The 15,520-nt window shown below is 38.0% G+C and overlaps 1 protein-coding gene across 3 annotated transcripts in view; it reads right to left on the bottom strand.

The window, feature by feature from the left end:
* Positions 1-6,426: 6,426 nt before the first annotated feature.
* GAS2L3 (growth arrest specific 2 like 3) overlaps positions 6,427-15,520 on the bottom strand; it is a 33,800-nt gene continuing 24,706 nt past the window's right edge. For all 3 annotated transcript variants that reach the window (XM_030856274.3, XM_060306208.2, XM_060306207.2), the window contains 3 exons: positions 14,802-14,940; positions 12,269-12,376; positions 6,427-10,744 (listed from right to left, as the gene is read on the bottom strand). In XM_030856274.3, coding sequence (XP_030712134.1) covers positions 9,416-10,744; positions 12,269-12,376; positions 14,802-14,940 — 1,576 coding nt within the window. In that variant the 3' untranslated portion in view covers positions 6,427-9,415. The remainder of the gene's footprint in view (positions 10,745-12,268; positions 12,377-14,801; positions 14,941-15,520) is intronic.

Here is a 15,520-nt window from a genome sequence, read left to right on the forward strand (position 1 = left end):
AGCTCCCGCCAGACTGGCCTGCTGTGGTTTCAGCTTCCTGAGGTGGAAAGAGAGGGAAGGAGTCCCGAGGATCTCTGCTGAGCCCCGCATCCTGCTATTCCTGAAGCAGTAAGACACACCCGCTGTAATTCTCATGTACGCGAGCCAAGATATTCTCTTTTAAAACTTAAGCCATTTTGGCTTGAGTTTTTCTACCATTAGCAACAAATAATATTTACTAATTTAATCCCTCAATTAATTTACCTTCTCACTCATAGAGTAAGTGAAGAAAACTATTCTTAAATCACTATAAAGCAGGGTAGAAAATGCCATTTGCTGTAGGAGACAGAAGAGAGAGGGTGACTCCCATTGGGGCCTGTGGGGGGAATAGAGCCAAGGCATTTGGCCTTTATTCAGGTTGGAATGGAAGCCCAGGAAGGTTTTTGAGCAGTGGTGTGTCAGGATTCAAGTCGAGCTGTAGGAAGATTACTGTGGGCTCAGTGTGGACCTGCAGGGCAACTGCACAACTCCAGAGGGAGCCATTGACCTAGAATACACCGTGAATGATGCTCCTAGAGCTGTACAATGTGCAGCCTTGAGCCATGCAGAGAGGCTGAAAGCGTGGTCAAGAGCTATTGGGAGGCTATTGTCTTCCAGGAGAGAAGTGAGAAGGCCGTGAACTTGGGAAGTACCACAGGGAGGGGGATGGATTTGAGACACATTCTAAAATTATTTGCAAGTTTCAATATGAGGAGAGAAGGGGATGTCAACAGAAATAGGGGAGTTGGGAGGAAGAGTAGATTTGGTGGAGATGGAAATTTTCTTTTTAGGTAAGAGATTTTGAGTTAGTAATGGGAGAAGGCTGATGGCTACTGACAGTGGAAGTGGGACTCAGGGAAACTGGGCTGAAAATAAAGATCTGGAAATCATTCACACAGAACTGGAAGGAAGGGTGGGAGGGAGGGAGGGGGGAGGGAGGAAGGGAAGAAGAAAGGAAGAAAGGAGGAAAGAGAAAGAAAGAAAGGGAGGGAGGGAGGGAGGGAGGGGAAAGAGAGAAAGAGAAAGAAAGAGAAAGAAAGAAAGGAAAGAAAGAAAGAAAGAAAGAAAGAAAGAAAGAAAGAAAGAAAGAAAGAAAGAAAGAAAGAAAGAGAAAGAAAAAGAAAGAAAGAGAAGGGAAGGGAGGGAGGGAGGAAGGAAGGAAGAAAGAAAAAGGAAGGAAGGAAAGAAGGAAGGAAGGAAGAGAAGGAGGGAAATATTTTTTTGTTAGAAGAGGGCCAAGGAATAAATGGTCCTTAGGGAGTAGCTACATGAAAAGGGCAGAGACGGAACACAAGTCAGAACACAGGAGTGAGGGATCTGAGAATCATGAGAAAAATCAGAATCGCGTCACGAGGACCAAGGGAGGAATTTCAGAAAGGAGGGGCTGGCCATTCCCATGCCCCTCCTCCCTGCCACAGTAATCCCTTTAGTGTTTGTCAAGATGGAGCTTCCATCAACCTGGGTCCCCAAGCAACTAAGATGAGCAGAGCCCTAGATGTCCCTGATGGACATCTAGCATGTCTGAGGAGTAAAACCTTTGTTGCTATAAGCCATGAAAAGTGTTTTCTTTTTTGCAGCAAAGCCTAGCCCATCCTGACCAACATGTGGTGGCCACTTGGGGATGTGGGAGAAAAAGAAGAGAGCAAGTGTGATTAGAGACTTGAGCATGTTTGTAGGATTAAGGGGGAAAGGCTGGGGAAAAGAGAAATTGGATGTAAGAGAAGGTATAGCTGGTTAGCCTCGGCTCTGGAGGAGGCCAAGGGCTGTGTTACTGCTGTGTACACCAGCATACCACAGATCAGACACACTGGATACACTGCCAACACACCTAACTAGGAGACACTTGTGACACGCAATTTGTGGCCAGCACACTTCTCTGCCCAGTGAATCACTTCTGGAGAAAGCTAAAGAGCTGATGATCAAGTATTTGCTGAGATGATTAAGTGTCAGGCCTTCTAATTTAACACACAGAAGAATGGAAGAAACATCTCCTCAGTGCCTCAGTTTTCTCATCTATAAAATGGGGATAGTAATAGAGTCTACCTCACAGAGTTGTAAAAATTAAATAAGTTACTACACATAAAGCATTTAGAACAGCATCTGGCACAAAGTGAGTTCTATTTAAGTATGATTTCAGAACCCGTTCAGGTTTTAGGATAAGCTCTAAATATGGTGGTGAAATCTACTAATAGTTTTTTTTTTTTTTTCCTGCAATCACTTAAACAACAAAGAAGAATTGTAAGGAACAGCAAAGCTCTGGTTTCCAAGGAGGCAAACAGGCATTGATGAATACATTTAACATCTCTACCAGCTTCAAAACTAGTGTTAGTAAATAAAAATCAATCTTAATTTATCTTATGCAGCTGTGCCATTTCATCTAATAGGAATTTCTTAGGGAAAAAACAATCAGACTCAGCACAGGTAAAAGCCCTTGAATACTTTCAAGGAGTCATTGAAAATCATACTGGGACAGAATTTCAGGGTTAGAAATGATTCTGGCTGATAAAATACATTCTGGGCATCTCAGACGGTGTCTATAAAATACCAAAACCATCAACAGAAAAAGTCAAAAGATCCATTGTTTTATAACATGATTCCCAAGCACTGGTTTCACTGATGGTTTTAAAAAATTGATAAATCAATTGATTGTTTTGACACTGTAGTGTAAGGGTTGGAGAGGCTTCTTTAGAAATTGGGAAGCGAGGGTCTAGAACATTCTCTCTCCCACTCAGAAAAAGGCTTTGAAATATCCCAGAGTGGGCCAATTCAGGGAAAGCTGGTGAGTCTCCAAGATCCAGGGATAAAACAAACATTGCTGAACATTATTTATACTTGTCCTCAGTAACATCCATGTACTTGAGCATTTCCAGCCATCAAAAGTGCAGATTTGGATTTTGGAGGTCATATTGGCCTCAATAACCTTGAAAGAAAAGGTCAGTGCTGGAAATTGATGGCTCCTTGATGCAAAGAGACCTCCCTAGGTAGCTCAGGCCAAATTCAACCCAACTCTGGGCTTCTTTACCAAGAGAACTGGACAAATCAGTCATGCCTAGCCTTTTAAGGAAAACTGGCTGCAGCTTCTGCTAAGACAAGTGAACCAAGCTATTCCTTACATCAAGGTAGCCATGCTCTAGACCACGTGACCTATCTGTTCACCATGCTGGTTCATCAAAGGGGATGGGTATATGGAGGGCAGCCAACTCATTGGTTGACTAGTGACCTGTGCAGTGGCCTGGAGCAAAAAACTGCCCAAAATAGAACAACGGTAATTAACTAAACCAATCAAATTCTCTCTTGAGACTTTGAACGGGTAAATGGTATCAGGTAGGTTTTGTTTGTTTGGTTGGTTGGTTGGTTGGTTGGTTGGTTGGTTGGCTGGGTTTTTTCAAAGATGCAAGAAAACCCACAAAGAGGATCAGAAGGTTGGAGGCTGGCTAGAGTATGTTCCTGGCAGAGAACCACAGTGAAGGGGGGGAACTCGGGCTGCAGAAGGGAGATGAGATTACCTGTCTCTAGAGCTCCCCATTCTCAACGACTCCAGTTCCAATTTCTGTGAGGCTCACTGAACAGATATTTCTGGGTTGCTGCCGGATTCCTCTCGTCCTTTAGGTTCTGTGTATCCATAAAACAACACAGTACTAAAGAGAACTGAAATAAATCTATTTCTTGCAACCAAAAGAGCTGACCTAACACACCAGGTCTTCCCAGGACACCTATGGGTCCCTTGGGGCTACAGGCCAGCCAGGAAGATTCTGCAAAGGCCCAGAAGGTGCTGTTCTGTGAGTCACAGCAATGCATTTTACAGGACAATTTTCCTATCACCTGCTGAGGCAGTAGGAGGAGGCACTGAGATGTCAAATCACAGGGAGCATCTGCTCGAAGCTGTGTTCCTCCAGCATAACTGAGGCGGCTGGAGGGAGACCAGCCTTCCCACAGGCAGCTGGTTTGAGATCCCACCTCGGTCTGTGGCACACTTGTTAAGGCCAAGGTGGAGTTTGTGGATGGGTCAGGGTGGGAATCAATCCCCACTGTCACAGGAAACATTCTAGAGTTAGAAGAGCATCCTTGTATTAGAGATGTGTGCTTCTTGACGGCTTATCCAGAGAAAGCCCAGATTTCTTTGTTTCCCATCCCTTGTTTAGGACGTGATTCTTTCTGCTCTATTTTCTGAGAAACAGTTGGTGGTGAATGACTCTTGTTCTCAAGGCTCAGATACAAATACAAGTTTTTCACTTTTTTCTATGGGCTCCTGATCGGAAGCAATATGAGAAAAGACAGACGGTTTTCACCAAGGTATCTTATCCCAGAAAGAACTGAGTGGGCTACAGTCAAAAAGAACATCATACTTTTTTTTTTCTTTTTTTTTTAACCACTTGAATGAAGACTGTCCTCTCCTGGAGAGCACTGACTGCTCTTACTACTGCATCCCTAGCATCTAGCTTAGTGTCTGCCACAGACACTCAGAAAAAATGTTTGCTAAATGAGCAAATGAGTGAGTTGGTGTTTCGGTGCCTTGTGGTTGAGTAGATTGCTTTGGAATAATCATCAATACAGGTAATACAAGGAATCTGCTGGGCTAGACCCCATGCATTTAGGACCCACTGAAGGGGCCAGCGCTCGGGGTAACTCACACAGCTCCCTGGGACCACTGCCTTGACTTCCGTCTGCTGCTCACAGGTTGGTGTGACTTCAGTAGTTAACACGCTCTGCTCTATCAACAGACTCCCTGGGCTGAGTTTGAATAAGGCAGTAGCAGGACCCTTGCTAATCTAAGTCTATACATGATGCTCTGAGTATCTTCTCAAACCCCAAAAATAAATATTTTAAAACAAAAACCTGGATAGTAAGATAGTAACATTTTTCTTCTGTAAAAGTGCAGCATTTTCTGTTATTTAATGTAATGGAAGAAATCCATAACTTCAAGGCCTCTCTTATTAGTGCCCTCTTCCCCTCTCCTGTCCATTCCCCTCCAGAAATAAGCAGGTCATATCTGCAGGCTTCTTCAAACTCTACCACAACATTTCCTCAGGAAAAAATCCTTTCACACACCATGCAATAAGTATTGTGCCTGGCAGAACACAGACAATTCAGAAATATTATATATTGTTTTATCATTGCCATCTCTCAAAACAAATCACTTCATCACCATACATACATCTTTTAAGATAAATCCCAAGTGTTTGCCGAGCATTTTTTAAATTAGTCAATTATCCTCACCAGTGGCTGTGACTAATCAAAAGTACTGTCATCATATTCAGATATGCAAACTGGCTATAGCCACAGCCAACTTCGAGAATATATCACTATACCTCATGAACTGATACAAATGTCTTGCTCAACCCAGAAAGGATTCCTGTGATATTTCTACACAATGTGAGAATTCAGGAATTTAGTTTTAAGTGACTACTGAAATAAACTTTGTTACGTAATCTACATGAAGATAAATAAACCAAAAGGTTTAAAAAAAAAGGGAAAGGAAAAAAGAATCAACACCTACATCATTTTTTAATGTCTGTATCGTGTTCTATTTTATGGTCGTAACAATATTAATGATGTGTTATGACTAACATCCTTATAGCTAAATCTTTGCATGTATTATTTTTTCAAGATCGAGTCATATTGTGTTTTTCTACAGGAACAAAACAGTATATTTATAGGAAAATAGCTAATTGAATAAAATATGTGTCTTTATATTTTCAGATTTACTGGCAAGTGTTTCATTAATAGTTTCCTAATATTCCCCAAAATTTCATAAAATGAACTTGTTTAAAATTTTTACATTCACAAATGATTAGGAAAATATAATAAGAATTTTGATTTTGTCTAAGTGGTGTTTTTGTTTTCATTTGGAAACATCACAGAAAATACATATTTAATTAACTGCTTTTTATAATTGCTCTGATCATGAATATAGGATAAAATGAATATTTCAGGAATATTCTCACTGTATCAAAGTGTGAAATTAAAACAGAATTGCAGGAATTGGAAATTCCTACTGTCAGTAGCCTTCTGTGAACACAATACTTATGTGATCTATAGAATTCTGCTTTCATAACTTAAAAATTATTTCTGTCATCAGAGATTATTAAATATGAGTCTAGCCTTACTGAGACAAACTTCTAGCAGATACAACAACTTGCGGAACAAATACCGTTATTAATGGCAAAACCTTGATAATCTCCTAGGAGCAGTGAAATAAATTCCACAGGTATCAGAAGGGCATTTTAAATAGCAATAAAATTAAAACGATCCTCAAATTATGAATGCTTCATATATGTAACTTCTGACATGAACCAAGTGATCAGAATGTATTCACAACACACAAAAATGTAAACTGAGGACTTGGTATATATGTTTAAACTTTAATACTTGAGAAAATATAAGTTAAAATCTGATACAAACACTGCTGGCACAAGAAAATATACACAAATTTGGATTCAAATGGAGTCAGTATGTAAACCTGGATATGACTGTATCATGACAACTTGTAACAAAGCCTTTTAAAGAAGTAACAGATTTTTGTATCAGATATATATTGCAGAAGGAACAGTAATTTCTTTTCTCAAAAAATTTCCCTTATCCATTAAGAATTGTTAACTCAGTGTGGAGAGGAAAGTTAGAGATCATCTAATTTATCAAAGCATTTTAAAGATATAAGCCTTAAACACCTAATGTAAGCTCAAACAATGCAAAAATAATCAGCATTTCATTTTCCTCTGAAGATTTATTTGATATGTTAGTCACGTTAAATTATAGAAACGAAAAATTTAAATATTTCATTCTTTTTTAAAGTACACATTATTTCTTCTTCCAGGTACATCAGTAATTTAAGCTTAATATTCATTTTACTAAATATTAAACAAAAAGAAACTTTTAAAATCTTGCACTATTATTAAGAAGAAATAATTTCTTTCTAACTTCAACAATGTACTTTTAAAATTGTGAAAACAATTAGAAACACTAGGTCTTTAAGGGCATTTCAAAATATATTTGAAGAAAGTATCTTTCAGCCACTGCTTACTTTAAAAAAGAAATTTATTTTGGAAGAGTAAGCTATATATAAATAAAAATTCATCCAATGTGAATATAATTGGAGAAATTCCCTGATCATGAATACTGGATAAAATGTGTATTTCAAGAATATTCTCACTGTACCAAGTGTGAAATTATAACAGAACTATAGGAGTTGGAACTTCCTACCATCAGTAGCCTGATGAAGATAGGGCTATTTATGAATTAACTTACAATTTTTCAAAAAAATAAAACCAGTTCTTGGAACTGCCAGATGATACTTTTATTCCAGAAGTTACTGATACAGAATTGTTTGGTCTTACAAAGGAATAAACTCCTTCTTAAAGGTAAAATTCTTCCTCTTTGAAAGATGCATTAAATATTTCTCATCACTAAAAATGTAAAGCTTCTGGTACTTCTTGGTTTTTGTTTTTTTTTAATGAATTTTACTTGGTTTTGCTTTCTTTTTTTTAAAATTAATTAATTAATTAAATTTTGGCTGTGTTGGGTCTTCGTTTCTGTGCGTGGGCTTTCTCTAGTTGTGGCAAGCAGGGGCCACTCCTCATTGTGGTGCGCGGGCCTCTCACTGTCGCAGCTTCTCCTGTTGCGGAGCACAAGCTCCAGACACACAGGCTCAGTAGTTGTGGCTCATGGGCCTAGTTGCTCCGCGGCATGTGGGATCTTCCCAGACCAGGGCCCGAACCCGTGTCCCCTGCATTGGCAGGAGGACTCTCAACCACTGCGCCACCAGGGAAGCCCCTTCTGGTACTTCTTGAACACTGACTTCACTTTCCAAAGATGTAAATATTATCTCCCTCAATGCCCAGATCAACAGTGGAACTCAACTAAATATTTGGTGACTGTCTCTTTTAAGAAGAGAAGCATCAATTATTTCAAAAACTAGCCTGCACGCAGCTTTGATTTTAACTGTATTTCTCAGACAAAAGATAGCTCACTTTTATACAAAAGTTTCTTGCTTTAAAATCTACAAACATCAGTAGTCAGCTTAAGATGCTTATTCTACGATTGCACATTTGTGTGAACCGTTATTTTTCTTTAGAAGACACATTTTAGTTTAAAATAGGGAAACACAGACCTCAATACTGAAAATAACCTGTGATAGCTGATAATACTGTAAAGTTATTAAACACACCCCTAAAACTTCTGAAAGTACATTAACAATTTTTTAAATAGTCACAATCTATTAAAAAACATATTATTTACAAATATCGTCCCAGATCGACAGTCTATATAGCCACTACATGATCTGGGTAAGTTCCTTGGAGAATCTGCCTACAGAATAGAAAACGCTGCATACATACTGTCCATTTGCCATTGGAAAACTGAAGGCAGCATGACTTTATTGAAGAAAATTAACATAATTGGAAACCTCTAATTAAAACTTGTATTATTGTGCTAAAGAAAAATAGTAATCACATGACAGAATTTTTATGTAGCACCACTTTAATATTCTTTAATATCACCTTAATTTTAAGATTGTTAAAACATAATTCTGATGTTAAACATTATTTTAATGTAAAAATTGATATCTGTACTCACAGAAAATTACACTATTAAAAAATATTTCTAATATGCTAAAAGCTACTAAATCATTTCCCCTTTCACATTGCACAATGTCCATCTAAAATATAAGGTATAAGTTCTTATAAATAATATGTGAAAAAAATTTTTTCCAAGTTTCAAGTTATATTTCAATACCTTAATTTTATTTTTTTTACCAAAAATACTGGTAACAAAATATTACCAAGGTTAATAGAAGTCAGTTAAAAAAATCAGTTCCTTCTGATTTGGAAAGCTTAAAAAAATTTTAAATAATAGCAATTCTACCAAACCCAGAGTAACAGTAAGCTAATCAGCAGCAGCTACTGGTACTTAGTATTGTTCCATCAGGCAATCCTGAACAGGAAACAAAATAAGATGTCTTTTGTAAGACAAGTGCCAAACCGTTGCTTTTAAACTAAAATGCAGTAACTTATATTAAGAGCACCTCTGTTTCTATTAGCAGGTAATAACCTCCACATTTAACACATATTCAAAATACAGCAACTACAGTTATAAACCTAGTAGTGTTATTTGACTTTACATTTCCATTAATGGGCAGACATTAACGAAGATGTCATGGACTGAAAATCATATAAATGTCTATAACTAATAAGAATCTCCCGGTGATTTTACCACTGTTCACCTTAAAAGGGTACCTTCTGGTGAATTCAGGTGTGTGAATTCTGATGAGCCCCTCCTCGCCCCAACCTCTACCCCCATCTTATTGTACTATTGGATAGTACACAAATAGAAGAAACTTTTAAGGTGTGCAGCTAACACACTCACTTTCTTTCCTCTCTTCTCTTAGAATGACACATTATGTTTATTTTCTAGGTTTCTTACTTCCAGTCATAACAAAATAATGATCATTGTCTTCCTTCTTCTTTGCAGGTTTTTTATCTCCACTAACTGCCTCCTTGCCAGATGAGGGTGGCTTCCTGGTTGCAGCCGGGGCTTTGCCACTTTTGGGAAGCCCTTTGGCTAAGCACTGGCTCTTGGTGGCAGTCTGTGCTGACTTTGGTTCAGGTTGTGCTTTGGCAGAAGACTGGGGAAGACTCACAATGGACAGCGGGGTACGGCCCGGGGACCTGGAGGAGCTGGGTCCTGTCTTCTGGGATGTGATTTTACTCTGAGGCTGCTTTTTGGCAACTGAAACCATATTATCTTTCGACTTCTCTGCAGCTTTTGCAGGAGCAACTGAGGATACAGAAAGTGGCTGGTTTAAATTCAAGGCTGACTTAAGTTTCTGTGCTGGCATTGCCCCCGCTTGCGGAGCTCCAACACGTGGCTGAGACTGTGTTCTCAGACCCGTGGTTATCGTTTTGGAACTGGATGTTGTCACTTTTGCAGGAGACTGGAAAGAAGGAGAAGGGTTAGGCCTTACGTGCAGATTTGCCTTAGGTGGCTTTGGACACTTTGATGATGAATTTAAACGTGCAGCTGAGTGAGAGACTGCATAATCCCTGGAAGACACATGGTGGTGTTTCAAATGCTTTGGTTCAATTTTTCCAGAACACTTATTTGGCAAAAGTGTGGATTCAGGCACATCTCTTGACTTCTGGGCTGGAATAAGCTTGGCCTTAGGAGTACTGGGTGATGAGATACATTTTCTCAGCGACTCAGATACACAAGGTGCAGTTCTTAATAAAGCTGGTGAAAAAGTGCTTTTACCTACTGGATTTAAAGAAGCAGATGCAGATGATGCATCGTTTGAAGGAGGCTGCGGTTTCTTTGTTACGTCCTTTGAAGATCTGAGTTTGAGATGAGAGGACACTGCTGGAGAATTTGGAAATTTAGAACGGACTGACCCACAGGCCAGATTGCCTCCTTTCAGGGAAGATGCTGGTGGTGACACACCTGGCAGACGTACCTGCTTCTCTTTGCTCCTTGGAATACCAACTGGTGTGCCAGGTTTTGAATTTTGTTTCTGAAACATGCTAACTGCTGACAAAGGATTCATTTCAGGAGGCTGAGGTGCTCTGGCGGACGAATCAGGCACACTTTCATTAGAAACTCCTTTTTGAAATGCTAGAATTTTCTGTTCTAGTGTAGCAAACTGTAATATTCGACAGGGGTCATATTTAAGCAAAAATCCTTGAAGAGTATCCCAGCCTCCACCGACACGGACCATGACATGTTTTCCGTGAAGCATCTTTCCCCCAAAAGAAAGTAAAAAGTAAAGCTGTAAAACTGAAAGGTGCAGTTACGGTTCATTAGCAGTCACAGTCTGTGATGTCTGTGACTATGAAATTCAGTGTATTTGCCAACAGCTTCACTATAAATTGCTAGTCTCTTTCTTGTGTTACTAAAGTAACAAATTTAATTCATATTGAATCATGCAACTAACAATAGAGAATCCTCCAGTTTGTCAGGAAGATATTTACACATCCTAAAAATCCAAATTACTAATACACAAAACTGCAAGGACTGAATATTGATGGAAGAAAGGAAAAGGGAGAGTAAAGGAGGGGAGGAGAGAAAAAAAGACTCATACTAAAGAAAAACATAACTACAGAAGAAAGATAAAAACTACCAAAACTTGTATGTTAGAATTTAACAAATTACTTTCATATGTATCATATCAATTTAATCTTTCAAAAACTTTGATATAATTTATTACTAGTTCTTCTTTGCAGATGAGAAAATTATGGCTCTGAGACATTAAGGAAACTGTCTCAAACCACACAGCTTGGCCTGGCCTCAAACGCACCAGGCTGCCCAACCCAAAAGGTGCTTTTGTGTTGATAAGATATATCCTGGGTCTGCCAGCACAGCCCGAGCTGGACGGACTCAGGCCCCTATTCATTCAGCAGGCAAATCTGCAAAGTTGTATGAGACTGCTCTGCAAATTTTCACTCTAAATCCCATGCTCTGTGCACTATCACTATATCATACTGCTTAAGAAAAGAAATCTAATTAAAAGACAAAATGCATATGCCTGTTTCTGTATGAGTTGAACAGGGTATGGGGAACTAATGATAATATATGAAATAAAAGAAAATATAGGTGGTAAAATTATATTTTTTACATACTTTTATATTACATTCCTAAATTGGGAATAAAACAGCTCTTGTATCAATAAGTGGACAGAATGATGAACAGGTAAACTTCAATCTCCTTATCAGCAAAGGGGACAATTAATCAATTGCAGATTGCAAATGGGACAAAGGAAGAAAATAAGCATGTATATTAGCATATTAGTATAGATGCTGATGCTGTGTCAGTGAAAAAAAGGCTTCATACTTAAGACCCAAAGTCTATATTATTATCAACTGCAATGTTTCTACTTCTTTTTCTTCTTACTGACATTTAATCTTATTAGATGTTCTGGTTTTGCTTTTTTCTTCTTCTTATGATAGAAAATTATTCCTCTTTAGGAAATCTAAAAAATGGAATAAGTTACCTGAGGTATTCAAAAATTTTTCCCCCAATTATATTCAATGTCCAAATAGTCTTAGCTTAATTAGTTGTTTGCTGTGTTAAGCGTATTTACCTAAACACATTATATACTCTTGAAAATATTCCATATATTTCCTCCTATACAGTGAAATTCTTCCATTAATAACATCCTCTATTGCAATTTTTTAAAAAGTAAAAGGGGAACAAAAGAAGGTTGGTAAAGCAATAAATTCAATTTCAAAACAAGATCTAAACAGGATGTAAACGGTGGACTTACTCTTATAAAAAGTATTTTATCTCCTAGTCGATACCGTCCTTCAGATAAGTACTCAATAGAAAATCGATGAGAACAACTACAAGGAGGGTCTTCAGCAATGTGTTTAACCTAAGATTAAAAATAAACAACAAGATTTAGTGCTTGTGACAAAAACTATTTTGTTTAATGTTAAAATGCAAGGTTATTTGATAGTTGGGAAAATCAAACTCAAAGAAAAAAATTTAAAGACAGTTCAACTATTTATTATCTCTTCCCTTTTACTTGTTGTCAAATATTGAGATTAGACATTAGCTAATCTAATAAAACCTAACAGTGAGGAAGTCTGGAGTCTCTCTCTCTCTCTCTGCCCAAGTGCAATCAGGCTCGTCGTGTACTCACTGATCACCGGAGAAGGTCTGTGAATGTGTACACAGTGAAGTCAATTCAAAACACATTCATTCAGTCATAGGAAACAGTTCGTTACTAAGTTTGAATTGTTTTAAGACTTGGATTAATATATCTGTCAAATCAAAGATGGACCCGTTAGATAAAGTTTAACCAGGAATTTTCACTTGTCCCTTACCACCATGTGAAAGTAACACTGTATGTATGGGGGAATATCCAGATTTGTTCCAAAGTTACTGTTAAAATAGGCAGAGATGCATTTATAGCTATTGGGCTGGGCAAAAAGTACATTCGGGTTTTTCCCTAACATCTTACGAAAAACCCAAGCAAACTTTTTGGCCAATCCAATATTCACCCAAGACTAGGTAAATTCTAAAAATTTCAACTCAAGAGGCATTTTTCTAAAAGCACTCACTTTGTTTCAATAGTCTGCTAAAGAGATGAGAACTGAGGAGAAAATCCTACCTCTACTCCTCGAGGGGCTTACAGAATTTTTAACTGCAGTAAATATCTTAAAAATGGTAAAAACTGGGCCTCCCTGGTGGCGCAGTGGTTGAGAGTCCGCCTGCCGATGCAGGGGACACGGCTTCGCGCCCCGGTCCGGGAAGATCCCACATGACACAGGGCGGCTGGGCCCGTGAGCCATGGCCGCTGAGCCTGCACGTCCGGAGCCTGTGCTCCGCAATGGGAGAGGCCACAACAGTGAGAGGCCCGCATACCGCAAAAAAAAAAAAAAAAAAAAAAGGTAAAAACTGGAATAAAAATTAAAATTCAGGAATTCTTTATTTAAAACATGGCAATTAATATAAATTGATTAAATGAAAATATTTGCTGAGATATGTTTGATTTGAAAAAAAAAGTCACGTATCAGCCACTATGGAAACCATTTTGTTTTCCTAAAATTATATTTCTGAAAAAGTATATTCTTCTCAACTACTTGTCACACAGAGTATATCTAAACAAATACACTTAATTGCACTTAGGCATGATGTTAAAGAAAGTCTCTTCAGATATACCCAACTTACCTGAGCACTAACAGAAATTTATGAGTGTCTTAATTATCTACACAAAATGGACACATGTGGATTCACCCGGGCCTGATCAGAAGGATCCGGATTTATCTCCCTACATCATTCATTTAACAGAATAACATGATCATAAATAGAACTGATTTTCATAAGCGATTCAATGAAGTTTATCTTGTTTAGTTTGGTTATATGAGCACATAGGTACACACATGCATACACACACATACATACCACATGCATAAGATGGCTAAAAAATATTCTGAACTTGGGTAAAGAATTTACAATTATTTGAACCATTTACAAGTTAGATAACAAAGTAATTTGAAAGGAGGTAATTATTTCAGTCATTATTTTCTATCCATTAAGGTTTCTTAGGTACACAGAATTGCAGTTGTGTATTTCTTAACAGCACTCAAAATAATGAATCAGATAATTGTTCCTTAATTTTAAACATGACCATAAGATCTCAGCAGGTCACATATGTGTAGGTGGACTCTGAATATATTCATATAGCACATATATATTTAAAGAAATGTGTTCCTTTTAGTTTTCATAACAAGCTTGCAGGCATGAAAGGTCACTTATTTTCTTTGTTTAAAATATCCAAATACCACTTATATTCAGCAGTACAAATCAGCACTAACCCACAATCTAAGTAAGTTGGTGAGCCTAAAAGGAGTAAGTGCTGTGAATAAAAAATGTTCTCTTCTGGTTTTAGCTATTGTGTAATTAACATTTTAACATTAAAGGAAAAAGCTAAAGAAATTAAAATCATCTGTAAAGGTACTACCCTAATATCAATTATTTTCATTCTCCTTGTTCTGATACATACTTTTCACAAAGTAAACATTTTTCTTGTTGCTATATAGTCTTCATAACGATTACAAAAAATGATTATTCTGCTAAAATAGTAAATCCTAATTTACCTAGCCATTGCCCAATTTGAGAGTATTTACATTGCTTCCAATTTTTCACCCTTATAAGTAATACTGCAATAAATACTTTCATTCATGCTACTTTTTTTTCCCTCTTCAAGTATAATAAAAATGAAAGAGGAACACTTTTGGCGAACTATGAGATTCTGACGCATCATATTTGAAAGAAAGTGTGCAATTACTTACAGCTTCGTGCAGCTCTTCATGCTGACAGCATGATTTTGGAATGCTGATGGAATCTTCAGCCCCAGAAGTATTAAGTAAGGTCTCTTCTAGCTCAATTTCTTTCTCAAATTTTACTAATACTGGTGGCTCAACCCCATAGCTGAAAACCAATCATGAGATCTCATCAAACAAGTGAAGTCTGAGGCAAGTACTTCCATGTATATCACAATAGGTTTTCTTTTATTTTTAAATGAAGTCTGTATGAGTCTCTTCTACGAGTTGTTTCACTGGGACATCTGGAAATGCTTTATAATGTCCCACAGATTGCCAAAAATTCAGATTATCATCTTTACATCATAGTATATATATATTTGGGTTACTGGATGCTCCCAATATTCAATCAGGGATCCTAAACGTACCTTTAAAAATCAGCTTGTTAAAAAAAACAAAAAACAAGTCATCTCGTGAGTGAAGATGGGGTCGAGCTAGGTATGGAGGATACCAGGCCTCAGCCTTCTTATCAGACCCTCTTTGTGTCCAAAGGACTTGCTTCACCTTGAACTGCTTAAAGATTGCATGCTCTTACTCTACTTCTTTTTTTTTTTTTTCGGTACGCGGGCCTCTCACTGTTGTGGCCTCTCCCGTTGCGGAGCACAGGCTCCGGACGCGCAGGCTCAGCGGCCATGGCTCACGGGTCCAGCCGCTCCGCGGCATGTGGGATCCTCCCGGACCGGGGCACG

This window comes from Globicephala melas, chromosome 10, assembly GCF_963455315.2.
Source record: "Globicephala melas chromosome 10, mGloMel1.2, whole genome shotgun sequence".
Lineage (NCBI taxonomy): Eukaryota > Metazoa > Chordata > Mammalia > Artiodactyla > Delphinidae > Globicephala > Globicephala melas.